General features: G+C 39.9%; 1 protein-coding gene across 3 annotated transcripts; it reads right to left on the bottom strand.

Moving 5' to 3' along the window:
- Positions 1-114: 114 nt before the first annotated feature.
- Positions 115-27,731, bottom strand: LOC142396859 (interleukin-1 receptor type 1-like). Of its 3 annotated transcripts, none has more exons than XM_075480029.1 (12): positions 27,419-27,731; positions 12,275-12,355; positions 10,475-10,721; positions 7,375-7,567; positions 7,039-7,219; positions 4,642-4,704; positions 4,311-4,446; positions 4,029-4,189; positions 3,432-3,575; positions 2,764-2,931; positions 1,729-2,000; positions 115-1,151 (listed from the first exon to the last, which is right to left on the bottom strand). In XM_075480029.1, the coding sequence occupies exons 2-12, from the start codon at positions 12,351-12,353 to the stop codon at positions 849-851; spliced, it is 1,947 nt and encodes a 648-aa protein (XP_075336144.1). In that variant the 5' UTR covers positions 12,354-12,355; positions 27,419-27,731; the 3' UTR covers positions 115-848. The 3 variants fall into 3 exon arrangements, with proteins under 3 accessions (XP_075336144.1, XP_075336146.1, XP_075336145.1); XM_075480031.1 differs by lacking the exon at positions 27,419-27,731 and adding an exon at positions 22,892-22,911; XM_075480030.1 differs by lacking the exon at positions 27,419-27,731 and adding an exon at positions 22,799-22,885.

The raw sequence follows: 27,731 nt of genomic DNA, 5'->3' as shown, positions 1-27,731 counted from the left end.
GTTCATTCTTGGCTGATTGTTTGGGTTAAATGCATCTTACTTTAATTAATTGGTGAAAATTGTAGCAATATAATGTAGGATAAAGACAGATAAAATATTTCAAAGGTTTCTTTTATTTTAAGGTTTCTTTTCTTTATTGAGAAAATAGTTGAGCTTTATACAATAAATACCACCACAGTATGTAAAATATACCTCAGACAATTTGTTTCGGATGACCAATAGTTGGTTTGGCAGCTTTTGGATGCTGAAAATTCAAAGAAAACACAAAATATCTACATATTTCTAATCAAAATAATCACAACGTTATACGTGTTTCCACGCATATTTTCGACATGTTGTTGCTTTTATAAATAACATAAATTTACACATTTTTCAAAAATGGATAAAAAATTCACAGCTTTCATACTAACAATTTATAGAACATTTAAAAATGTGAATACTCATATATACACACATGTGTGTATATATATATATATGAAAATTGTCTTTACATCATCATTTACATAAACACAGACAAACTGGAAAGTCCAGACTTTGTGAGGACGTGCAGATAAGTTGTCAGCCACAGTATCTTCTTCCTTTTTTTTCTTGATCAGTTACTTTGATTTCAATAGACATTGTATAGATCAGAAATGTGCATCTGGAGTTGCAAACAAACTCGAAATGTGCCTTTTTAGGGAGCATTTCTAATGTGCCTGTTCTGTAGCCTTTAGTGGGAGTGTGTCCCGAGCCTCTTCTGGTGACAGCGATCTACTTCTGAATTGTCTCGTGTGAGCGGTTTCACTACAGTACACATCTGCATTGGAAGCCACATGCTGTCTGGATCAGAATCTGAGACACTCATAACTTCATCGTAAATTCAGCAAGGCAGTTTTCTCTGGATACACCGTCCTCTTGCCCCTGACGGGCATGTGATACCTCATTTCCTTCCAGAACCTGGAGGAAGGAGAAAGAGATGATGACGGCTGCGAGTCCTTTTGTCCTCGTTCCTCATCCTCTCCGCTCTTTGTGCATGTCCTCCATCTTTGCCTTGAAGTCCTGAAGTTTTTCCACCAACATACAGCACCTTGTTTCTTCCTCAGGTGACGCACCGACTCTGGGAAAAGAGCCAGTTGAGCTGGGGTGATTTCCTCCAGCTCGACCAGAACCACCTATAAAGAAAACATGAACACGAGTCAGATAAACCTTGCAAGCGTTAGCTCTCATTTTCTTGCTCGTCTCTGAACTAAATGGAGCGTTATTTCACGTTCAGCTGGCAGTCATCAAGTCTTACGAGGATATTTTCATAGAACTAACGGGGGAGGAGTTGTGACTGAGCCATCGGCAAGATGTTACAGCCAATGAGGGGGCAAGAGACGGGGTCAGGTGACAGGACGGGGTGAAACCAGGAAAAGGAAAATAACAAACAAGCGGAGCACATGACGGAGAGCCCAGTGAATGAACTTCAGTCTGTATTGTGTGTGTGATCATTCAGTTCAATTTAAAAGGCTCCATTATGTTTCAGATGCATAATTCATAATTATTTATTTAATTTAAAAAAGTGAAAATGTGCTTAGTATAAATAGTTATGATTTCTGACAACCTTTAAGATAGATTTTTGACTTTCTTTATGTTTAGTTTTAAGCTTTTCATCTGAAGTTTCAATACTATTAAGATCTAGATGTTTGGTGCAGACTTGTTGTATTTAAAAAGGAAAAACCCGGCTCTTTCAGTGCTTTTGGGAAATACCTTGAGAGATCCCTCCAGCAGTGCTCTGTGCATAGCTGCCACACATTCCAGCTGTTGCCTGGTGTCTGTGTAGACGTTACCACTTCCATCCAGACTCATGCTGCTGTCTCTGTTGCTTTCGATTTTGTCGCTGCCGTCACTGTTCTTAGAAATGTTGTTGTTGTTGCTGCCGGTGCTGCTAGTGTGTCTCTTGCTGGTAAAAGTGGAGGCGTTGTAGAGCAGAAGGAAGCGGCGACTGGCTTCAATGTTCTCCTCCACTGAGTCTACCATGGCTGCAGGAAGAAACAAAGAATTATTCTTATTTTTTAACAAAAAAACTATTAAAAATGTACAGGCAATGCGAGGACAAACTTGATACGCTGCATGATGCGATGGCACGTGGAGGCGCCTTTTAATTGTTCTTGGTATGACATTACTACATCATTATGGAGAAATGTTGGCACACTGTTTGCAACCTCATTTTCACCTCTCAACCACCGTGGTTATCACTTGGTGAGAGCTGTTAGTGCTGATTTACTGCGATTGCTTTTCAGCCACCGGTGCTGCTGTGAAAAAATGCAAAACATCTCCAGTTTGGGCTCCTATGTTCCAAGGGCTTTCTCCTGCAACCCTTCCAAACTAGTCTTAGTCTTTTTCTAATTGTGCTGACATGAACTTTAACATGCTAACTGAGGCCTGTAGAGTCTGAGATGTAGCTCTTGGGGTGAACTTGCTGGGACGTCCACCCCTGGGAAGATTGACAGCTGCCTTGAATGTTTTCTACTAAATGGTTTGGAAATGGCCCTATAAAACTTAAAACAACCTCTGCTTTTATATCAATTAATCGAGTGTATTTAATCAGCAGCACTCGGCTGCTACTTGCACTCCTAATTCATATGGAAGAAGTAAGTCAAAGATGTCAAGTAAAGAGTAGAAAATGAAGTGAAATGATATATGCATAAAGGCTCAGTGGCTCCTGAGTGGTAGGTTTGACCCTGAATTCAGGGCAAAATTATACCACAGTGTAAACCACGTGATGTATTGTAGGTTACCTACCCTGCCCGGCAAGGCAGTCCCGGCCCGCTATGAAAAGTTTGTAGTCGCAGGTCTTTTCCAACACTTGTGGAAGGGTGTGCAGGGCAAACTTCTCCACCTCCTCACTGAATCCCAGCGCATAGGGCTGTGGGTATGCCACATAGGCATCGTATAGCTTTCCGTCCAAATCTGACACAGAGAAAAGCTCATTAAGAACGTGTTTTTTTTTTTTTTTTTTTTTTTTTTTTTTAATACAATCTAGACAAGACAACAAGATTATAGATTATGATTTTCATAGGTAAAGGGATGGTTTACTCAAGCAAACTAACCACCCAGAGATGGGGAGAGAGACCTGGAGTCTTTCCCCATGTCGTCTGGATTTTTAGTCTTTAAAGCTTTCTGAGGACTTGATACCAAAGGGCTTTCAGCAAAATGTCAATGTAATGCCAAAATGTAATGTCAGAAACTGTGCAGGCACCGCTGTGGTTAGTTAGTTTCCTTTGTTTGCCCTCACCGTTGACGCATGTGGTTAGGTGTGAGGTGGAGCTTAACATCCTGTGAGTTGCACTAAAAAAAAAAAGTATCTTAAGACTTTACGGTGAAGCATTAAGGTGAGATTTTTCCATTACGGAGCGTTTGGTGAGTGGACATTTCACACTACTGTTCCCTACAGTTATGTGAAGGATTACCTTTATTTTTGTAGAAGACTGGAAAAGCTCTCCTGACCCACAGCACAATGTCAATCCTAAAAGTGTAGTAGATGGTCACGCTGATGACAAAGAGAACCGTCATGATTCCGAAAACTGATCCAATGGGAGCCATGGGGTTTGGATCTGTAGGGATGAACAACACGCATAGGGGAATTGCATTTCCACCATAAATTTGAGCTTACATTGACATCCGGACTGATTGGTGGCCATGTCATTGTGTTCATGTCTTTGTTGAAGAAAAGTCTGAACATATTTTGCCCTGAGTGTAATTGTATTTGGCCCAGATTTCTACTAGAGCTGGTCCGCCAGTAGACGGCACATGCACAGCCATTTCCAAAATGCTCTGCTGGTGCGTTGGTGGCCACCAGGACCCACAAGCGCCCCCCCTATTGGTTAGCGACCTCATGCTAAGTCGCATCGGGCCACCCCTCCCAAAAATAGCAAAATGAAAGGTAGAAAACAGGAGCTTTCCATACCCGCTTCATCCAATTTATCTATCTAGTTTTTATGGATGAATAAATACATTATGTAGTAAGTTGCAACAGATTTTTACAAAAATGAGTAAAACTTTATTACCTGCTGGTAGCAAAGTAAAATATCCCTCAGGAATGCCTCGGGAACTGTGCGCTCGACAGGTGTAGTTGAGGTTGAAATCCTCCGCCTTCAGTTCAGAGATGGTCAGCGACCGTTCCAACCACATGCCTTTTTTTGTGCTGTTAGCGTTTTCGCTCCATGAACTGTTGAGAAAGATGAATGGTAATGGAGTAAAATATGATTCCTGGTTAGAGCAGCAGTCTGTAAAGCACACGCAAAAAAATGCACATGCCAACAAATATAAGGAAAGGTAAAGGTGCTGACCCTTGTTCTGATGTGTAGATGCGTTCGGATGGATCCATATTGTAGATGAATTGACCTTTGACCCACCAGCAGACATCAACAAATGGCATCCCAATACCCGGTACAAAGACAAGGCACTTCTTGGTAAAATTGGACCCTAAATGCATAAACAAATCAACTTTAGTTTTCTGATGAAACATGTTTGTCAACCCGCGACACTCCCATAAGGGTGCTGCTGAAATGGAAACTGTGCTATCTGGGACAGTACATACTTTTATTTTGTCTGATTGATTAGTTTTAGCTATAAACAACAGCACAATCTGTCTGAGAATATGTTAAAGCCAACTCTTACCTATCTCTGCCTTGATGGTGACATTTGCTGGTTTATGCACTTGTGGAACGTAATTGTACTCGTCTGAAAAGACAAACATTAAAAACATTAACTGAGGTGGAAGTTCACCAAGCACAGATATATGCTGCATATTTTTAAAACTGTGTTCAGGTCGATCTTCAGACTGTGGTTTATATTTTGTAAACCCTTTGGGGTCCCCCCCAGAGACACTCGCACTATAAAGATTAGAAAAATTTATATTTTTTTCCACTTTCAAAGCTTAAATATTTTAATCAGCTTCAGCCCTGATCAGAGCTAAAAAGTTTTCATTAATTTTCTTGATATTTTTTTACAATTTTAATGCCATTCTTGTCATAATAGCACCCCTTATTTTAACGAGAAAAGGGCCAGGTGGTTGTATCAAAGCATGTAATTTCTGTTGCCATGCTGCCGACTAGTGGTTAAATATGTAATTTAATGAAAAATGTCAACCCAAAGGCTCAGATTGAGAAGGTAGTCACACCTTATGTGATGCCTAAATAAGACCATATACAAAAAAATGTGGTTTGGATGTCCATCAGTGGGGACCCTTTTGGTCCGATGTGTGAAGTGTAACTTTTAAACTCTGAAGGTGCCATTAGAAGTGAGGCTGCAGTTTTTAACCTTGATCCAAACCATTAACTTTTGGAAAAATCTCACTATGTTACCATCCACACTTGCAAGAAATATTGACAATTAAAGATTAAAAAGTGTCTAAAAGGACCCAGTTGTGTCCTAGGGTCCAGAGGAAAAAAAAACTGAAATGAAATAATGATTTTTATCCAGAATAGAATTAGAAAGTGGGTTCTTTTTGGAACGGGCACAAAATAAGTGAAAATGATTGGCTACCTGTGAGCCACAGTTTGTCCAGTCTGGATCGGAGTGATTATAAATCTACAAAGAATTCCATTCAAGTGCTCTCAAAGAGGTTAAATTTGTGCTTTTTCCATTGAGATTCACAATATCTAATATTTACAGGCTGTTTTGTCTCTTGAAGATGATTCTAATCTTGAATACTTTTGATCCAGAATCTGCCTTCTAGGGATTCATGTGACCTTCTTTTGTGAAAGTAGATGTGTGATGACATGCATGAAAGAACGTTGATTGGCCCAGTTCTTGAACTTCTTCTTCTTTTACTTAACTTTTTATCCTCAAAATCGAGCTTGAGCTGGGACGCCCTTTGATAAGTTCTGTTTGTTTCAACTTTGTTTTGTAGCTAAAGCCACAGCAGCAGTAAAGGTTTCCCACTTGAGCTGACGTGTAAATGTACTTTATTTATACAGCCCTTTACAGACAATCATTACGATGTAGTGCTTTACAGTAGGTAATAAATAAAGAGAAGAAGAAGTAAATAAATAAATAAAAGAACAGTGAAAGCAATAAAATACAACAAAATCGAATAAGTAAAGTGTCATCATACTACTGGGTATTAAAAGCCATCCTAAATCCATCCATCCATCCATTTTATATACCGCTGAATCCATCGGTCGGGTCGCGGGGGGGCTGGAGCCTATCCCAGCGGTCAATGGGCGAGAGGCGGGGTACACCCTGGACAGGCCGCCAGTCCATCAGAGGGCGCCATCCTAAATAAGTAGGTTTTTAGCCTAGATCTGAAGAGGCCCAGGTCAGAAATAAGACGCAGCTGGACGGGGGGCTTATTCCAGAGCCTGGGGGCAGCTTTGGGAAAAGGCTCGCTCACCCCAGGGTTTGTATTCTGACCTGGGCACTTCCAGCAGAAACTGATCTGTTGACCTCAGAGCTCTACCAGGACTGTTAAAAGCTCAGATAAATACGACGGGGCGAGGCCGTTAAGAGCTTTAAAAACAAATATTAAAAGTTTAAAATCAATTCTATTAAGGACAGAAAGCCAGTGGAGGGAGTTAAGAGCAGGAGTGATGTGCACACGTCTGTTGGTGTTGGTTAAAGACGGGCAGCAGCGTTCTGCACCAGCTGAAGGCGCCTGAGAGAAGACTGGGAGACGCCGACATAAAGTGCATTGCAATAGTCCTGATTCAAATTTATCCCATTCATTAAATTGTTTGCCACTACGTTCAGTTAGAGGAGTCTGGAATGAAGAATGGCATTTTTATTGACTCAAAACTAAATATTGTGGCCCAACAGTTGAAAGATAACGACCACAAATGCCGTTTGTTAAGTCACCGTTTTGCACGAGTCACATTTAATATGCTAAAAAGAAAGATTGAGAGCTTGAGTTAAGATTAAGATCAGATTTATTGTCATGTAGAAACGGGGAAATACAGAAAGTGACTCCTATGCATTTAACCCATCCAGGTTGGCACCCGTTGAAGTTCCCACTCTCGATATGTGTGCAGCTTATTGTGATGATGCCGTTAATGTGTGAAGCCCATCTGTTCTAACCTCTGACTGTTGCTTCGATGGTCTCTGACACAGATCCCGCTACGCCACCAAGGATGAATGTCAGGGTGCAGGTATAGTCGCCACTGTTTTCAAATCCCACCTTCTTAACCGTCAGTTTGGTCCTTTCCCTGTAGCTATAAATGTCCGTTTCATCCGTTTCAACAAAGATGGGGTCACAGCCCTAGATTGGGAAACATGGAAGTTAATGTTGTTCTGATTCCTCTAAATAAGAAAATAATCGGCTTCTAATGGTTAGAGGAGGTGGTTATATAACCACGAATAAACTTTGTGGTATAGGCTCATACATGGTATGGCTCAGAATGTGGGATAACTCACTTTGTACCACTTGGTGGTGGATGTGATGTTGTAGCTGTCCAGTTTATCGATGTAATCCTGCAGAGGGCAGCTCAGGGTCTCCCATGCTTCGTTGGTGAGTGTTTGAAAGGCTTTCCGTGGCCTTCCACACTCTCCAGCAGCTGGCAGTTCCACCACCAGCTTAGTGGACTGCATGTAGCACCGAGAAGGAGTTCTGTAAGGACACAAAATGCAATAAGTCATCAAGCACAACGTGGCCGTGGCACATGTCCAGCTCTAGGGGTGTGCAAAATAATCGTCATGACGATGCATCGCGATTCTAATTTTCGCGATCTACTGCATCGATTCTGCAATTGATGCATTTTGCTGCAAGGGATGTTTGCAATATTTATTTTATTTTTTTATAGTTTTATAAAGCCTATGCACTTTTTTTTGTCTGTACTGATCATCCCTATTTTGTTATTTTAAGTTTTATAAATCCTATGCACTTTTTGTGATGAGTGTGTCCAGTAATATTTGTTTTAATGGCAATGCCTCCAAAAGTTGTTTCAATAAATACAGTTATGAATTGATTTGCTTTGAGTTATGTATCAATTGAAGACACTATCCAGATCATACACAGCCAGTCAGCCACTGGTAATGGCTGTATTTTTTTTTAAGTACTGTATGTTCAGTGAAAATATCGCAATGCATCGCAATAATTCAAGTATCGTGATAGTATCGCATCGTGGCATGTGAATCGGGAATCGAATCGTGACTTCTTTGCCACTACCCACCCCTATCCAGCTCTACAGGTCATTCATATGTTTTTGTGTATAAAGTTTGTATATTTCTCTCCTTTTACTCTACATTACGCATTACATTTAGCTTCTCTCTGGGCAGAAAACTACATGATCTAATTCGCACAGTGATGTAGCCCAAAGCTTTGTTTTTCATCACAGAAAGCAACAGCAGTGGGGGTAAACCTGGCTAGATTTGGGCACTGTAGTGGTATTAAGGAGTTGTTGTTGTTTTTTTTAAATCAGACATGGCAAAAAAATTAAAAATCCCTAAAAATCAATGTTGTTGCTGATCATTGACATATCCCAGACCATAATTAACCCCGCTCAACAATTCCACTTTGCATTCTATATATTGAAAATATAGCAGTTTTTGTGGGGTTTTTTTGTTGTTTTTTTTACAGAAATTGGCGTTTACATCATATAAACCAGTATTTAAAGGGTTAAATTTTTGAATATCATTGAAAACTTGGTAGTTATGATCAGAACTGAAGTGGAATAAAAGATCTATGAAAAAAAAGCAGAAAAAAATATTAACATATGTTTTCAAGTTGTTTTAAAAATGTCCCCTTTCAGAAATTAAAGGAGAACTCCGGGGCATTTGAAGCGCGTTTCCATTGCTAGAGGTTGTCAAATACTGATAGGACACAAACAGGTGCAAATCTGCGCTCCCTGTGTGGAGATCGCGCTGTTCGCACAGCGTGTCATGCGAGGCTAATACGTGGTGGCTAGGGGCAAGCGCTAACCCTTCCACGTAAAACAACAACTTGCACACTGCAGAAACGTCACACCACTTTATAAACCATCCGACAATAAAGTCACAAGCCTTACCATCAAAACCATATGCATGGTTCTCACATTACTGGCATGGGGACGTTACAAAACAACTTTATAAACGGCATGTAACTCACCAGCTGGTTGTAGGCTCGCGCATGTGAAAGCCCAAAAGAGTCAATGGACGATAATCCCATATACAAAACAATTAATCTTCTCTAGAAAAACTGTGTTCAAGTATTTAAAACATTACAACAATACATGCCCAGTAATATTGTTGTAATGTTTTAAATACTTGAACGCAGTTTTTCTAGAGAAGATTAATTGTTTTGTATATGGGATTATTCTCCATCGACTCTTCTGGGCTTTCACATGCGCGAGCGTACAACCAGCCGGTGAGTTACATGCTGTTTATAAAGTTGTTTTGTAACGTCCCCATGCCAGTAACGTGAGAACCATGCATATGGTTTTGATGGTAAGGCTTGTGACTTTATTGTCGGATGGTTTATAAAGTGGTGTGACGTTTCTGCAGTGTGCAAGTTGTTGTTTTACGTGGAAGGGTTAGCGCTTGCCCCTAGCCACCACGTATTAGCCTCGCATTTAGCCTTAGCCTAGCGAACAGCGCGATCTCCACACAGGGAGTGCAGATTTGCACCTGTCTGTGTCCTACTGTCAGTATTTGACAACCTCTAGCAATGGGATTGCGCTTCAAATGCCCCAGAGTTCTCCTTTAAGTTGTGTTTTAAATCAGGTATGGGGGTTAAGAGTGTTTTAGAAACCTGTAGCTTACGATGCAGCTTATTTTAGTTGGGTTGGAAAGACTGACTTTAAGCACAGAGTATTTTCAGTTCAGATCCAAACAAACCATAATTTTATACAGCTCCTCCTAGCTCTGCCATATGTTTTCCATCAACTTTACTTTATCAGTTAACATTTAGTCCACATCTAGATGCATTGAAGGATCAGTTTACACCTTCCCCACCTCTACTATCCCACATGTTGTAAAGCAAAGCCAAACCACTGGACTGAGATTAAATTAGTCTAAATTATTTCAGCTTTTTGATTTGTCCCAACAGAAATATTTAAATAAAACCGTGTTATGCCTTTTATAAGTCTGAATAATCTGAAGTTGTGTGATCTATAGTTTTTGATCTACTGTTGATGGCGTCTTGTTGAACTTAATTGAAAGTCCCAAAGAAATATTACATTTTATTTTGTGTTACAACATTAGATGACTTAAAAGCATTTTTAAAAGCATTTTTCTTCTTTTAAACAAAAAACAAATGACTCAGTTTTTCTCTTTTTTGGTCCATCTCACCCCTAAAACTGTAGTGAAATTGTGTTTGAGTTTAATTTAGAAAGGTTACTTTTATTATGCTGTCGTACAGGGGTGTTGTAGTGTTTGACTACACTGGCCCTTCATAGTTGGAACCCTAAAAACCTTACCTTAAAGCATTGATAATTAACCGTTTTGCATACAAACCCTGCTGTTTTCATCAGGAACGGCCTTAATACAAACTTCTAATGCAAACTTTGCTGGTTACCTTTCTAAAATGTACGTTTCTTACCTCAGTACGGTCACATACTCTCCAGCATCGGCCAGCGTTATGTTAAGGAACCACAGGGTCTCTTTGAGCACCAGGATTTGGCTGGAGCTGTTGCTGATCTCTTGTCCCGTCTTGTACCATGTGATGTTGTACGGGATGGTTCTGAAGTCGAAGACCTCCAGAGAGACCAGGGTGCTGTTCAGCATGGCCACGTCCCCAGGAACGGAGAAAACCCTTTCAAACTGGAGCCTGTAGTTGGTACAGTTCTCTGCAACGCACACGTCAAAGCAGAGCGGGGATTTTCTGCATCAGTTCAGTGCCGATGGAGCTCCAGAATTCAACTTTAAAAGCACTTTAGAACAAATAATCTCAGCTTTCTGTTTCACAGAAGATTTAATTTGAACTAGAAAGAAACAGCAGTGAGAATGCTTATGAGCTTAATGGGGATAGCTGACCATGCTAAAATGCTGAAAATAATTCAATTTTAGCAGTAAAAACTGTTGCTGAGGTATTGGTTGAAGGAATTTTGTGATTTTTTTTTTTTTTTTTTTTGTGTACTACCAAACTTAACTTGAGAGGTTGATCTCGGTTCACGGCTCATAGCTGAAATTCTGTAAATGTGAGCTCTTTAGTAGTTACATTGGCTGAAAGAGGACAAATTTTCCTACATCTTAAGGTATAATTTGTTTCTCTAAGTTAAACTGTATGAAAGTTAGAGGAATTTGTTTGAAAAATTTTAAACTTATCAGCACGCACTCAATTGTGTGCTCATTCATAAAAGTCAAGAAGGAGCAAAATGTTCATGACATTTTTCTTCCAAGGATTTTTATCTGTGCTCAATGAATAAAGCTCAAATTTGTCAGGATATACATATTTTTAAGAAATTTTTCATTGTCGTCTCAGTTCCTTAAATTAGCCTAAAATGGCTGAACTACTAACCCGACACGTCTGTTCCCAACAACAAAAAATGGCCCATTAATAGTCGTTAAAGATGCCACTTTCGACATCCACATTTATCTTAACGTCAACTTTTATATTTGACCACCAGATGGCGCTGCTTTTTTCTATTCAAAGCATTATGAAAAATGTGACTTTTTACTGTTTTCTGCAAGTGAAAATGAATGAAAATCAATGTTGCTGCTGATCATTGATCCATCTCAGGGCCTAATAATAATAATAAATAAAAAAAACTCCTTTTAAATGTTTTATGGAAATTATTATTATTATTATTAAGTTTTATTTGATAAACATGTAAGCACACTGGCTTTTAAAGAGTTATAATCCCCAAAATATAATTCATATTTGATATTTATGAATGAGTCATAACTAAATATTGTGTTAATTTCTTTGTTGAAGAAAAGTTTGAACATATTTTGCTCTGATGCATCCTGACAAATGAGTTGGCGTTATAATCCTCAAAAATTAATTAATATTTGATATGTACGTTTCAAACTGAAGTAGCTTTAAAAGATTGAGTCATTTAAAATGGTATTTTGTAATATTTTTACAGCAGTTTCTGCCATTGGGGACAAATGCGTTGGGGTATCCAAGGACGTCTTAAGGGCTAATCCAATTTTTCCAAGAATAACAGAAAATCTATGCGACTCAAATAGTTTGTCGATGAGACATTTTAAAGTCTCTACAGTTTCAGGTTTGCCCAGAAGAGGGCGCTCAAATCCTTTTCCATGACTGGAGGCTGCTGCTACTTTGACAGTTAGTGGGAGCAGAAGCATATGAAATGTAAAACTAACCTAAACGCTTCTAAAAAAAGTAATTTTTTTTTTTTTGTATGAAGGAGAAAGAAAGTGTGTCTCAGCTCACCCATGTTCACGAATCCCGAACAGATCCTTGGAAGCCAGAGGAGAAACAGAAGCCTTCCCAGTGCTGGACTTAGGCCCATGGCTAAAAAACACAACCACACACAGCATTTAGAAATGTACCAGAAGCCACGAGGAAAAAACACGACTGGAGAAAAACCGCTCGCCGCATGGGGGATGATTTCTGCCCCTTTACCAAACAACCTTAAAGCCAAACACTGGTGTACCTCTGCTTATTTCCCCCCCCCCCCCCCCCCTCCTCCTCGTGACATTCCTGCCTCTACGGCCAAAGATGACTCGCCCTCGCTCATATTTGAGGAGTCACTGTAGTAACCTCAGCACGGCTCTTGCGTCATGCTTTGAAACTTGAAGGACATCCATTATTCCCAAACACTGTGCAACATCTGAGCATTCCTACTCAGGCTTGCCTGTAAATTGTCTATAGATGAAAACTTTAACCCCACAGGGAGGAAAACTGGTTTCCTTTCTGTACAAACTGTACCGACTGTACAGTTTGTTGTGTTTTGAGTCAGAGGAAACCTCCTGTGGTGTGTCATTTAGCTATATTAATGGGATCCATAGACTGGGAGCTCACTATATTAATGTCATGTGTGAATATCAGCATTTGTTTACATCAACTCTCTTTTATTACTCCCAACAATTCAGCCCATTGCTGCTGGTAAACATCTTGCCTTTGACTCTAAAAATTGTAAGTATGTTAAAGCACATCTGTTAATTCTGATAACTTAGAGCACCATCATCATATAAGAGCATTTAAAACGGCTTAAAACACATAATACACAAGCATTCGTTCACAATGCTGCACTGAAGTGTCACGAATCTGTTGAACTCTGGTACTTTTGGGACTCTAGCTAAAATGCTGCATGGCTGTATTTATGATCAGGCTTTTTACGCACCTACTGTGTTAGCGGTTGTGGTTTAAAGTCGCCTTTTTCCCCTCTTTGTTAAAGAGGCCAGCCGGTATAACTTCTCTGTAGCTGGTAAAACCAGACGTGTTGGTCCATTGAAAGTAAGTCTTGCACAGTTAGAGTTTGTTTCTTTATTCAAAGTCTCAAAGCTGAAACACTGAGAACCTCCCTACTTATTTTTAGTAGTCAGATAAGATAAGGTAAGAGGTTAAAGGTTTAACAGTTTGATGCCGTCAGTTTCAGAGCCTTCGTGTATGTTTGATAGAAAAAAGTGAGTTCTGCCCGTTTTCTGTTGCCTCAGCCGCAGCGTCCTCATCGAAATATCCTGAGTGGCAGTTGCGTACTTCCACATTGCAAACCCAGATATTTTGTACATCGTTGTTAGGGTTTATGTCTCATTTCTGTTTCTAACGATGAATTCTGGTGACAGAAAGTCATTTGTAACATCCTAATGTTTGGAGTTGTGAACATTTTTAATGTTGAAGGTAAACGCAGAGTAAAAGAAGAGTGCTTCATGTTTCCTACGGGAACATTTCAGAGTTACAACAGCTATCACATAAATGATGTGAAGCTTAATTCCTTTTAAAGTCAGTCAGGCACAGATTTAGTTGTTGGCCTGATGTAACAAAGCAGTGACGGTGCTTTTGGTTTTGGGGCAGCATTGCATGTAGGGCTGAGCAATTTTATCGATACTGCGATATATTTCCCGATAAAGTATCTTTTTTTTTTTTTTAGCTGCGAGTATCGATATTTTTAAATTTATTATTATTAAAATGTATTTATTTAATTTTTTTATTTAATTTTATTTTTTAAAAGCAAACTTTATTGAAAAGTCAGATGTTCCAATTAGTGAAAACACAGAACATTAAGGTAATACAATACAATGCCACAGGGTCACATTATACTAAACAGTGATATATTAGTTCATAAAAATGTTGTATAAAGTGCAGTTCAGTCCTATCAGCGGCGATTCCTGTCAAATCACACTGTCCCTTTTTTTCCTCCCAGAAAATGATGTAATCGTATCGTGAGATTAGTGTATCGCTACAGCCCTACTTGCATGTTTGAGTAGAGATGCTGGCCTGTTATTGTGGTTGGGTCTCACATGCTGGGAGTTTTGTGACCTGACTACAACGGTTATATGTTGCTTTATAGTTCAGCCACAGATGTTACATTTCGAATATGGAGGAAACGCACATGTCGCAACTACACAAAGTCCTTTAACGTCTTTTAAATCAAAGCATAGTGAGGGCATTGTCAGTAAATGATAAGCTACAGATGAGGGCAAAGAGATGGTTTAACCTGTCAAATGTTTACATTTCCTGTTTCCAGACCTTTCAGAGGTTGAGGAAATTAAAGGTTTTAGTGGACAGCTTAATGAAAAGGAACGAGTTAAACAAGCAAGGTGAGAGTCCCAGTTTAATATCAGTTGGTCGTGTGGAAAAAAAAAAAATAAGAAAGACAATCCAAGCTCAAAGTATAGCGAAATAAAAGGTTATTTAAAGGTACATTTGGGGATATTTTAAGTGAGAGACATGAAAAACTGAAGGCTGCGGTTCAGGTGAAAATCAAACAGATGCTTTAACAAGAAAGCAGTAGCAACAAGATGAGTGGAAATGCTGCGGAGAGAGCAGAGCGAACAGGGGAAAAATATCTGCACCACAGTACCCACAACTCTCCAATGAGCTCCAGTGAAGCTGCACAGATGGAAACAAACATGTAAATGAAGGTGGGTAAGCAGAGCTTCAGTCAGTGCAGGTGCTGTGCTGTAGCTGCTGTGGTTTTCACACATCTTTGGCTTTTTAAAACTTTCACAAGAACACATCTTTCTGCCTTTTTTTCCCACACAGGCTCTTATCTCTGACACACGTCATATAAGTACTTAAATTTGATCCAGAATGTTGTGTTCAGACATTTCAATGACAGACAGAAGGCTGCGCAGCACTTTGATGACTGTAATGAGGTTAAAAATGTTCTCTGGAGTCAAAAAGATGAGGAATAAATGCACCAAAAAGGCCTATTTATAGCAATATTCTTTCACTGCTTAATAGTTCCACAAAATACACTCAGTTGAGGTGTTTTCACCGATCGATTTTGGTCTGGAGGAGCATACGCTTAAATTCTGACACATTTTTTTCCCCAGTTGCCTGTCCAGTAAACAAGAAGGAATAAAGAAGTGGGTACACTGGGAAATAAAAGGGTATATGGTACTCTAAACTGGAAAACGAGAGTTTGAGCATTTAGAGGTGTTCATGCGGGAGTTTCATTTGACACCAGTTTTATTAGACGTGTAACTTTGAAACTTCATACAGAGAGTTCACTCGGCTTGCTCAGGCTCAGCAGAAACTGGAGGAAACTTTGAAGAAATAAGAGATGTTTCCATGTTACGCTGATTGAATTCATCGCTTTGGATGACCAGCCCGTTGCTGTGGTTGAAAACCTGCCGTTTTGTCGCCTTTTGGAGCCCCGCTACGCCCTACCTGCTCCACTTTTACGTATCCAGCACAGCAAATTAAGGTGCAGCCTGAACAAATGTTGTTTTAACAGTTATTATCTAAAAACTGCGTTCTCAGGGCTCTAAACGTGCGACCTATTTTCTCAATGGTGCGACTAAAAAAAAATCTGAGGTTGCACAGGTACAACCACCCGTTCGAGGAAAAGAAAAAAAAAAAAAGTATACGTGACTGAAAGTCTCCCTGTGGTTCAACAACAGACACACATTAGACCCATATCGTGGTCTAAACCAATCAGCGATAGTGAAGGACGGGACCCCCCTCTGATTTGCCCGTGTATCCTGTAGTCAGACAGAGAGGTGATGAACCTCGGCCCGTCAGATAAACAGTGGATGTAGGTGAGAAGATGAAAAGAACGATTGACAACTTTTTCGTTAAGTTAAAGGCGGGGTAGGGGTTCTTTTTCTGGAGCATTTTTTTTTACAAATTGCTTGAAATACTCTTCACACCCTCATTGCAACCAATTAATTAAAAGTTTTGACACAAAAATGAAAAGTTTTAGTGGCCTCTAGAACGTACAATCTAGGAAAAACAGTATCCAATCATTGTGAACGGTGCGTTCACAATGATTGGATTCTGATGCCGTCTATCAAACTGCAATCTGCTCCTCCCTCCCCCTCCTCCCCCCTGTGCGCGTACCCTGCTCCGTGAACGAATTACACGTCCAGAAGCTTGGCAGGAAGCTAAACTAGAGCCAGCTTGGCTAGCACCTAGCATTATTAAACGTATAGTTATCATATACTCAATACTAAATACGGCAACGATCGATGCTTGCTGTCAGAACAGCGCTCGTGCACCTTCGTGCACGTTCATGTACTCTAGAGGCGTGGCTTCGGGGGGAAAGTGGAGAAAAGGGTTGGAACTTTTTACCTGTGTATTTTCAAAATGCAGCTTCGCTGGACTCAAAATCCAGGATCTGCTACCCTACCTTTAAGGCCTGATACGTCCGAAAATAACCACAACCAATGCTCTGACACGGAGCCATGAACCTCCCACGTTATGTCATGCCCTGGTCCGGAGCTAGCATCAGATAATGAGCCACATACCATCGACTCCGAGCCAGAACCAACTGAAATTAAAAGGGGTAAAGTGTATACATTTCTTTTTTATACAATTTTATTTTTTACTTTGTCATGATATGTGTCCAGTCTGAACAAAGCCCAGTCATTACAATAAACTCCAACACAGACTGGAGAACAAAAAACAATAAACAAAAACAAGTTTCTTCCTTTCTCCACATCACAACATTTTTCTCTCCACACGTTCCTCCCCACACACTCACACGTGTGCCCCCCCCATCCCCACCCCATACACACCAATACCACACACACACACTCATACGACAAACACAGACCCCACCCCCCCCCCCCCCCCCCACACACACACACAAAGTGTATACATTTCTAAGAGAGTGGCTTGACCAGTTTCCCTGGCTGAGATGCAGTAAAGCCGATAACATAACGCACTGCATTTACTGTAAAGTGTGGCAATAGTGCATTTGTGACTGGTTCTAATACATTTCGAATTGAAACGCTGAAAAAGCACAACGCATCTATGAAACACATTACCTGCTCAGTGTCCCCTCCCCCCGCTGCCTTTCAGCGGCAGGCAGCAGCAAACAGAGATGATAATCAAGTTTAACGTTGCCTACCATATTGCAAAAGTTTCCTTCACTAAGTGAGAAAAATGGCTTGAACATAAACCCGACGTACAGCAATGTCGCGTGCGCGCAATTTATAGGAGTCATCGCAGATGCATTGAAAAAAAAAAAGTGACTGCAATGGAGGATAGTCCATAAGACATTGAGCCATGAGATGTTCAGTTTGAAGCCTTAAAACACTTGCAATTTTAATTTAGATTTTCTTTTTATTTAATTTATCTTGAGATGTTTTAAGTTTAAATTTCAGGCCAGTGAGGCACTTTAAGCACCACCACTTTTTCAGTAAGTTTCAGTAGTTAGTAAGTTAAGTTCAGTAAGTTTGTAGAATAGTGCTTCAAATAAAGAACTTTATTTTGACCAGATTGCTAGTTAATAGACATATATGGACAGCCATTTTAAAATAAACAAATAAAAAAGTGAACCTGTAAAACTGCGGTGTTAAATGCAATGCGTTTGAAAATTTGGGTGCACCTAACTTTAGTGCTGGTGCACCTAAGAAAAAGAGTTGGGGCGCACCAGTGCAAAAAGTTAGTCTAGAGCCTGGTTCTTAGATTCTAAGAAGTGCAGAAAAAGCCAGAAGTGGAGCAGCTTTCTTGATGTCCTGTCTAAGGAATATTCTTGCAACGCTTGTTGTCGCTTTACAAGCTGCAGGACGAGCAGTCTGTTGTTTTAAAGATATTTTCCGGGCACAGTAGGGGGCATGACAGGATGATTGGTTAGGTCACACTGATTTCATCTCCTCTGTCTGGCTGTGGTTAAGTGATCCAGAGGCCTGGAAGGCCTGAGCCTGCATAGTTTTACTCTGAGACAGGCTCGGGCAGAGAGGAGCGTGGGAAGAGCTGAGGCGGTTCAGCGGGTCACGGTACAGGCAGATATCCGGCAGCAATGCATGGAAAATCAGATGAACAGAGACGGCTGAGTCATACGGGAGGTTAAGTGGTTTTCCTTTAGATGGCTTGGAGGAATCCGATGGTTGTGCAATGATTTGAGCGTTGATTAGGTTCATGTTCTAACTGCCTGAATGGCAGCAGGTGGTGCGAGGAGTCACAGGCTGATGGTGATGTCATTATAAACGTGTCTGGGAAGAGGAGACACTGGAAAATTAGTTTAATGTTTACTGAAGCATTAACTCAGTGGCTAGTTATCGTCTCCTCTCTGCTTGTAAACTATTCAGCTGTACTTCTTCTCCTCCTCCTCTCCTTTCCCTTCTCTTCCTCCTCTTCCCTTTTTCTATTCCTCCTCCCTTCTTCTTCTCCTCCTCCTCTTTTTCTCCTGTTTTTCTTCTCCTCCTCCATTCTTCTTCTCCTCCTCCCCCTTTATTCTCCTCCTCCCTTTTTCTTCTCCTCCTCCTCCTTTTTCTTCCTCCTCTCTTTTTCTCCCCTCATCCCTTCTTCTTCTCCTCCTCCCTTTTTCTATTCCTCCTCCCTTCTTCTCCTCCTCCTCCCCTTTTCTATTCCTCCTCCCTTCTTCTCCTCCTCCTCCCCTTTTCTATTCCTCCTCCCTTCTTCTTCTCCTCCTCTTTTTCTCCTGTTTTTCTTCTCCTCCATTCTTCTTCTCCTCCTCTCCCTTTTTCTTCTCCTCCTCCTTTTTCTTCCTCCTCTCTTTTTCTCCCCTCATCCCTTCTTCTCCTCCTCCTCCCTTTTTCTCCTCCCCTCCTCCTCCTCCTCCCTTTTTCTACTCCCCTCATCCCTTCTTCTTCTCCTCCTCCTCCCTTTTTCTACTCCCCTCCTCCCTTCTTCTCCTCCTCCCTTTTTCTACTCCCCTCCTCCTTTCTTTTTCTCCTCCTCCTTGTTTCCAAAAGTCACGCCACGTGCTGTAAACTCGGTTGTTTTAGGGAATGCTTGCTGGACAGAAACAGCGCACCTACTGTTGGGAAACTGTCCTCAGTAACTGAGCTAAATTATGCAATGTTTCATTTCACTGCACTAAACTGAGTGTTTACTGCTGTTTGCATTCAGTTAAGTGGTGGTTGGGTGTGTTGTCCTACAGATCTGTTCAGTCATGCGAACTTTGTCCATCTGTTTGTGAGACAGCAGTTGCAACAGACTGAAGAGCGATCATAGGTCCAAGGTCCTAACAACACGAACATCTAGGGAACAGATAAGTGCTCGGTAAACATGTGGCGTCAAGGCTTTAACGTCAGCTCAATGTTTACGCTTAAAATCTTTGAAATAATCAATACATAATACTCTTTCTAGTGTGACAAGAGTGAAAGATACAAACCACAAAAGTTACTGTCGAGTCATCCAGATTAAAGATAAATAGAGCAGTGATTTGGTTGGAACTGTGAGTGTCGAATGCAACCCAGAGAGCAACAAACCTGATGTGAGTCAGCACTGAAAGGGGCCGTGAATGATGATTCACTGAGGCAGCAGCAAAATGTCCTTTCAGCTAATGTGCTCACAATGTGTGCAAGCAGAACTAAACGTTTCAGGAGGGAAAATGTGACAAAACCAAAGTTGCTCTCCGTTTACTTCATAGTTGAGTAAAAAACTTAACGTAAAATAATTCGCTTTTAAACGCTCTCGGACGCATTTTAACCCGTGCAATGCTTTTTGTCTTCTTTTCGTTGTTTTTCCTCATATTTTTCATGTCCTTCAGCCTTAATTGGATCATTTATTACGCTGAAGTTCAGCCAAGCAAAAGCTTAAGAAATGATTTAACGGTCTTACAGGCCGAGAAGGAGAAGGATGGCGGCGGTTAAGAAGAGGTCACCGTCCGTCACTTAAGGGCAGATTTTCCCAGAGTGACTGAAAAAATGCTGAGCAAAGCGAAAAGCTTTTCTTCTTTTCAAGGGGAAGTGGATGTTTTTTAGATGTAACAATAGAGAATTGAAACCCTTGATGCAGCCTCTCAGCATGCAACACAAGTAACGACTTGCTCAAATGTGTGACGCACCCCGCATGAGGGTGCGCAACCCAGCCCACAAACCTGTCAGTCGAACTGTGATGTTATTCTTAGAAGATCTTAGAAAAGACTTGAAGTATGAAAGCCTTTTGGATGGAATAAACGATATGTGTAACCAATGAGAGGCATGATTATACTGTTAAAATCCGGATGAATGAGGTTTATGGCACAGGTCCCTCACAAAAAAGCGTCACAGGTTGATGCGCTCTGAGTAATTGGAGTTATGTTACGTAAACAGCGGTGTAAACAGCGGTGTAAACAGCGGTGTAGTTTCTAAGGACACCCTGATATCTTCCGTTTAAGGCGAGACACTACAGGGGAATAGGGTAATATTTTAAAATAATAGATATCACCATGAAACTTCCTCAGTTGATTACTTATACAAGTATGGAAAAGTTTTAGAAATTTGTATGTTTAATTATGCAAATTAGGCATTATCTCATTAAATATGCGTACATTTGCATATATTTCTGGAAGCTAGATCAGAACATATGATAAAGCCAGGTGCAAAATTCTTTTTTCATTTTGTGTGTAAACAAAATGAAAAGAAAATTACAGAGGGATTTCAGGATATCTGCTTTCATTTCCTAGGAAATCAAAATATACTGTCCATAGCCTAAAAAACATAGATTTTCGACATATTTTTTTATTATAATGTCACATAAATCAGGCCAGGAATGATTTATCAACAAATCCTTCTGTAAATATCTTCATAATACTGCTAAATGTATAACTGGAAAGTTTGGTGTTAGCAGGTGCTCCATAGTCTGAGATATTGATACTGGAAAAATACAAAAAAATTATTTTGAGAAAACAGCATTTAAAGTTCTAAATAGGGTAATTCAATACATTTTTTTTTAGAAACAATTGCTTAAAAACAGAATAAATGCTCAGGCCCTTATTAATACTAATATTGAATAAAATAATCTTTTTATTAAAGAATACAAGCTCAATACAATGAAAGATCGCATATCAGAAGAAGATTCTATTGTTCTTTTGAACTAAAACAAGAGCCCACCCCCCCATGTGTTTTTGTCCAGGCAGGTCCACCTGCCCATTTCTTACTCCTGACACGAATACATCCACCCAGCTGTATGTGGCCGAATGCTTTGGTTTTGACTTCTGCTTGTTTAAAAAGTCCATGTTGATCCACTAAACTGTTTTATTTTTAATCTGTCTGAGAAAGATGAAGTTTTACGGGTGGTTGGATGGCTCTGACCTGCCGACCCGCTCCGGGACAAAAGTGTTGTGGGAAACTTCTCATAAAAATGACATTTCAGCTCTTAAGCGAGGAGATGACAAAAACCACCCAAACTGTTGGAACGGCCTTCCACGACTAATTAGTGTGATTGCAGTAAATGGGATCGACCGTTTGAATGAAAGACATTTGGTCTGTGGGAGGTTATCAGAATAAGTGACTCATTTTGCACTGAAAGTGGAAGACGAGGGGATGTGCACGAGAATATGTGTTAAACTGGAGAATGGGGACCGTACAGTAATTAGTGCGAGGTGAAATCGAGTCTCATTTGCTTCTCACGAAGATGTTTTCCTGCTTTGGTTTTGTGGTGAGATGGTTTTGAGGCACGAATATTTCCCCTGGGGCTTTTTTTTGTTTTTTTTTTTTCTTTTTTTTTTTATGTAAATAAAACTGTTTGACTTCTGGTCTGAGTAATACAATTAAATTAAACATTTTCCATAATATATAAAGTAGTGAAAGAGTCTGACAACGATCAGTCAATAATGTGAGTTCAGATAGCAAATACAGGGTTTTCCCCCTCTGTGTTTGATATCGGACGCTTTCACACATTCGCCATCCCACTCGCAGGTTTTTAATTACCTAAAGCCACATGTAGGGCTTTGATTTAATCTCTGTCACACGTGTGCACGCCGGAGCGCTCGCTACTGTCACCAGCTTGATTTAGCAACTTTCGCACGTTTTTGCAAAAAGCTTGAGAGCAAACTGAAATGCCTGTTTTCCTCCTGCTGCTTCGAGCACAGAGAGGGAAACCTTGTATCGCTGCAATGGGACCGTGAAAATAAAGTGGCAGAATGAACACTTTGTCATTTCAGTGCTTGTTTCTAGTTAAAACGAGCACCCACTGGTGGTCTACCATACAGAGGATGCTTTGATTTAGTTTCAGTCCTCCACTAACTCATGCATATGCACCATTTCGTCACCCAGGACTACTGAATATTAAAAGTAAATCTAATTAAACACTCTTATAGATACAGAATCTTAAAGTCGATGTCGGTAAAAAGACGAGCAGAGAGAAAAAAACGCCGTTTTAGATGCTGTGTAATGATTTACCTGCCCTGTTTTCTTCTCTGAAGGTATCAGTGAAACAACATTAATGTTGGTAATCTAACGGTAGCGTAAACGGAAAAGCTTCTTCTTTGTGGTTAAAATTACAACCCACTTCTCTAAAAAGCCGGGCAGGCATCTCAAAGCTTTAATGGTGTAACGATCTACGAATCCTCGACTGGCAGCGTTGTTTAAAATCAAACGTATCTTGACTCACCTCAGAGAAAGGGACCTCGGAGGCACCAAACAGACCGAGGAAGGATGAGGGAGAGTTTATACTGCACGACAGGGCTAAGAGAGGAAACCTCACCTCTGACTTATGTGTGCAGACTGGAGTCTCTCCACCATTCAGCTCAGCCAATTATTTCTCAACACTTCTGTCCCACCTTCGTGAGATAGAAACGCACACAACACAAAGAGTAGGAAGACTCTGTTTGGATTGGTGCCTCTGCTGTCTGTTCCCCTTCCTTTGCATGTGTACATGCTGTTAAAACATTAGCAGTACCTTTCCCTAACCAAATAATGGACTGTTTCCTTCACTAAAAATAACCCGTCAACCAAAAATAAGTGACCATGAATGCTGTTTGATGACTCCCAACATAAGCAAACGGCTGCTGCTCCTGCTGTTTATTGGAAAAATAAGCTTCTACAGAGAATGAGACTTAGAATTAAATTAAAAATTAGACTTTTTCATAAAGAATAGGAGTTTATTCTGATGTTATGAGCCGAAACGGGCTTGTAAATACGAGAGAAAAAGAGTTTAAGCTCATTATTTTCTAAATGTAATCGTCAGCTGATCTTTGAGGTTAGTGACAAACCATTTGATAAAAGCATTTGCAGCTTTCATTCCTTTCAACAACTCCCTGTACTGGCAAAGCTCCAAGAAAGATTTGTTCCTTTTTACTACAATCTGAGTCATAAGAATTGAGTGCCTGCCAATACGGCAGCAACTCGGTGATGATTAAGATGATTAAAGTCAAAGCCATGTATATTCTTGATGCCTCAATAGTTCTGCAATGCAGTAAGTAAAACAACCTTTGTTACTTAAGTAGTTTTCTTTTCATCATTTGTTTAAAATAAGCAGTGTAACTATATTTGTATTCGTCTCCTTCCCATTTGATTCCCTGCTTTGCTGCATGAACATCCAACTCTGCGTGCTTTTGAACGATGACATTGGACAAACTACTAAAGAATCGGGAGTTATGTGAAGTCAGTAGCTGTCACTGTGGGTAAATGCCTCATTGGTGGTAGGATCGAGTTCAAATAGCTGATCTAATGTTGGGAGAGTTTTCTTACTTAAACCAGCCCTTTATGTTCTGTAGAACATGGGCTTTATGGACATATGGATCAGACCATTTTGACTCTTGAATATAGTTAAATAATGTGTATGCTTATTCATTTGCTCACATTTCAGTTTTGGAAAACGTTAGTTTGAGTAGGTGGTGGCAAATCAGTGTCAAAAGTAGTTGGCAAAAGTCAACGAAACTCGTATTCTCAACCATGGCAATGATTTTAGTCATCATTTCTGCCTCTTCTCTTCAAAGTGTTCCTCTGGTGCGTGTTAGGGAATGAAGTCGGCATCTGATTCGGTAGTTGAGGTGAAAGAAACTGCTCTGCTCTGCTATAAATGTGAAGCCAACTTTAGTGTCATGCTTCAAAGAAGCTGTAGGGCCTATTTCTGCCTGTATGGAGGTAACATGTTTATGTACGTTTACGAAGCTCCAATGCAGAGAGTCTGCAGACAAATATGTTTGGGCTGAGTTAGCTGAGTGAACTTGTATTTGGCCAATTGTTTTAAATTACGATGTCTAATCAAAATGGTCGCATTCTCTTGCAAAATCCTTGAAATTCAGACACTCGTAGTTGTTTGTCTCTCGTTTTCCACTGAGATCCAGTACATGAGATCGGATATGGACATCCCTAACAGGTAAAAGGTGAAGAGCTAGAGTCCCAATAACCAATGTAATGGAATATAATGATGATAATAGAGTATTACTTGAGCAGCATGTTTCTTAGTGATTATCAAAAGTGTTTTACAAGTAGGGATAAAGTGAGTTAGGTCAGATGGATGAAACGTAGAGCTAAAACGATTCCTCGAATAACTCTATAACAAAAAAATCCTCGATGCAGACGAATTGCTTTGATGCCTTGTTTAATTCAAACCAATCTTTTCTGGTCAGTGGTCGCCTTGTTTCACACGAACGGTTATTACTGTCGCACAACGTGTAGCAGCTCGATTTGATGGAGGAAAAGGACAAAAGACAATTTTAAAGTTTGGGTTCATTTTAAAGAAAGGAAGAGAAAATACTGCACAGTGTGTCCATTGTAAAAGCAAATTAGCTTAGCATGATAGCACAACTTCAGTGCTACAGCAACATTTCACGTTGGCATTTTAATTGAAATCAGTAGGCTTGTTAGCTGAGAAGGACGCTAACAGAACAGAAGGAAGCTATAGACACTTTCATTTTTGTTCTGTATTTTTCCAAAAAAAAAAAGCAACCAATAGTGGCTAATTTCTGTTGGAATGTCACCAAAATTACCCCCATGAATGTGCCTCTGTCCATAAGAACAGCTTCAACCCATAAGCATGTTGTATCTATAAAATCAGAGACTGCTGGTTAAGGTGTCGTGTTAACTGCTGTTATTTCACTCTCCGTTTCTGTTTCACTGTGTTGTCTAATAGCAGACAATAACAAAGGAAATAAGAAGCTATATGAAAGCAGAGACAGGAGAGAAGCTATATAGATACCCAGAGTTCTATTGTAAGGTTTTTTTGGGTCGTATAGCCCAGCAATTACTGTGGCTATGCTTAAGTTAGTTCAGTGTAAATTTTGATCTTTTAAGTAGTCCAATTAATCAATGGAATAATCAGTAGAATACCTGAATAATCGTTTGCTACAGCCCTAATAAAGGGTATGATAAATGTATCCAAAGGCTTTCTCAAAGAGTGGAGTTTTAAGGAGGGACATTGAAGGTAGCTACTTGGTTTACCTGACTTCAGTGGGCAAAAATGATCCATCAGATGGAGGCTCTAAGGTAAAAGAGCCTTTGTCACAAACCGTGATCTGAGTATAGTTAGTAGGGCTGGGTATAGTTAAAAAGACTGAGATGTGTAGGGGACGAGGCCATTTAAGGCTTTAAAGGCGAGCAGTAAGATTTTAACATTGATGCAAACTCTAACTGATGTGTTGATGTCTTTTTACTCCTTTTAATGAGCCTGGCTAATACCAGAGTATAGTGAATACATAGTGAAGAATTGACAAAAGTTTACAGAAATTATCAGAGTTTTGAAACTGAAAAGATATTATGATGATGTATAGAATATTGCTCCTCTCGGTGACATTGATTGAAGGACTGCCAAGATTAGAACGAACCTGCAATTTATCATCTTTGAATTTAGGGACATTTTTTTAGCCACCCAGGATTTTATGTCCGAGAAGACGAGCTATGAGATTATCAGGGCTGCTGCAATCTGTAAATTTCATTGGCATGTACAGCTGAGTGTGAACAAGACGGTCAACAAATGGCTCGTAGATATAGAGCTGAAGGGGGCCACAGACGAAGCCCTGTGGTGTGCCTAGGTCTTCTTTGATCTTTTTCAGTCATTGCTGGAAGCATGATTGACTTATACTGATCACTATTTTCAGCAAAAAAAATCTGTGATAATTATTAGATTAAAAGATAAGGTGGTATCATGATTTCTATCCTTTTAAGTCGTTGATTTAAGGGGGTTATGAATTAAGATTTATGGAATTGTGGGCGGGACAGAGATGGCCCGGGTCCCCGGCTGGATAGAGGAATTCCCAGCAGACAAAGACAGGCTTTCAGTTATGAATCAGTTATGAATCATCTACAAAAGTTAACCTTTTTGTTACCACAAACGAGCAGTGAGACATAACCTAGGAAATGCTTTGCACTCTTTTCTCTGTTGTATAGCAAAAACGTTTTGACTGCGTTTTTTTTTTTTTTTTAATTTTCTCAACTTCCTTTCCTTTTGACTGTGCAGACAGTTGACGTTGGCAGATGATTAATTCACATGTGCTTCTGAGAGATAATTCTGATGCATATTGATGTGAATAATTGTCTCTTTCAACCCTAAATTGAGTACATGTATTTTCAGACTTATGTTATTAATTGAATTGGGGTTGGATGCTGGTACTTGGTGTTGTATATTGGACTAATATCTGTGTTTCAGCTATATCTATAATGCAATTTAATCTGTATATTTGATTGTTCTGCCACCTTTTCTATATATTTTAGAAGCTAAATACTTTTTAAGGAATATATGATAACTTTGATAACTGGACACCACATTTGTGTCATCTTTCCGTAGCATTGGTACAAGAGGCTGAATCATGTTCTCCACTATGTTGTACTGCGCTGAGATCCTGTTTTGGTCATTACTCAGTAGGTTATGATGCGCATGTATTTGTTGGTACACGCATGAGGATTGTTAACTGTCAGCCAAGAAATTTTGAAGAAACAAATGATTCAGGTTTCAAAATGCAGAATATTGCAGCGATTTGTTGAGGAACAATAAACCCTTTACCTGATGAGACTTATGAGTGTTAATGGGTGAAAATGAACATGTACTGAATGCAATGAGTAGAACATTTCTGTAGTTTTACTTTTGGGTAATATTTTCACTTGAATGTTTTTGACAAAGTTGTGTTAAAGAGGGGAAAAATCATGTTTTTGAGAAAGTTTTTTTTCCAGTTTTACACCTGGAAAATAATGTCGGGTTTCTATTTTGAACTGAACACCATGCAGATGTGATGCCCCATACAGCTGCTAGTTTAACCCACCGACTAGTTAATGTTTAAAGCTGACAACTCACCAGCCTGGTGTTATGCTAGTCCCTCTGTCAGGACAGTCGCCTCCTCAGGTCACATAGAAGTCCAGTGACAACATCTTTTTTTTAAAAAGAAGAAAAAAAAAAGCAAATCTAAGCAGAGACGTGTGCTTCCCTGCTCTGACTTCCTCTTCTGCCGAGACTCAAGCACATGTTGCAATTTCCTTTTCAGGAATCTTTTGAAAGCCAGCAGATGTAGAAATCTGTTGAGCAATATTTGGGAGGAGAGCAGCCTTGATCCTGCTGTTCACACAGAAATTACTGCACTCCTACTGAACAGCACCATTTAAGTCGAGCA

Source organism: Odontesthes bonariensis, chromosome 12, assembly GCF_027942865.1.
Source record: "Odontesthes bonariensis isolate fOdoBon6 chromosome 12, fOdoBon6.hap1, whole genome shotgun sequence".
NCBI lineage: Eukaryota > Metazoa > Chordata > Actinopteri > Atheriniformes > Atherinopsidae > Odontesthes > Odontesthes bonariensis.
The sequence above is the reverse complement of the archived record's forward strand: the minus strand, read 5'-3'. Positions and strand labels throughout refer to the sequence as shown.

Excerpts from the sequence above, each read along its gene's own strand:
- LOC142396859 (XM_075480029.1), bottom strand. The coding sequence starts at position 12,353 with ATGGGCCTAAGTCCAGCACTGGGAAGGCTTCTGTTTCTCCTCTGGCTT. Across the intron at positions 7,220-7,374 it reads CCACCACCAAGTGGTACAAA|GGCTGTGACCCCATCTTTGT; the intron begins GTGAGTTATCCC and ends TTCCCAATCTAG. Across the intron at positions 4,447-4,641 it reads CACCATCAAGGCAGAGATAG|GGTCCAATTTTACCAAGAAG; the intron begins GTAAGAGTTGGC and ends TTATGCATTTAG.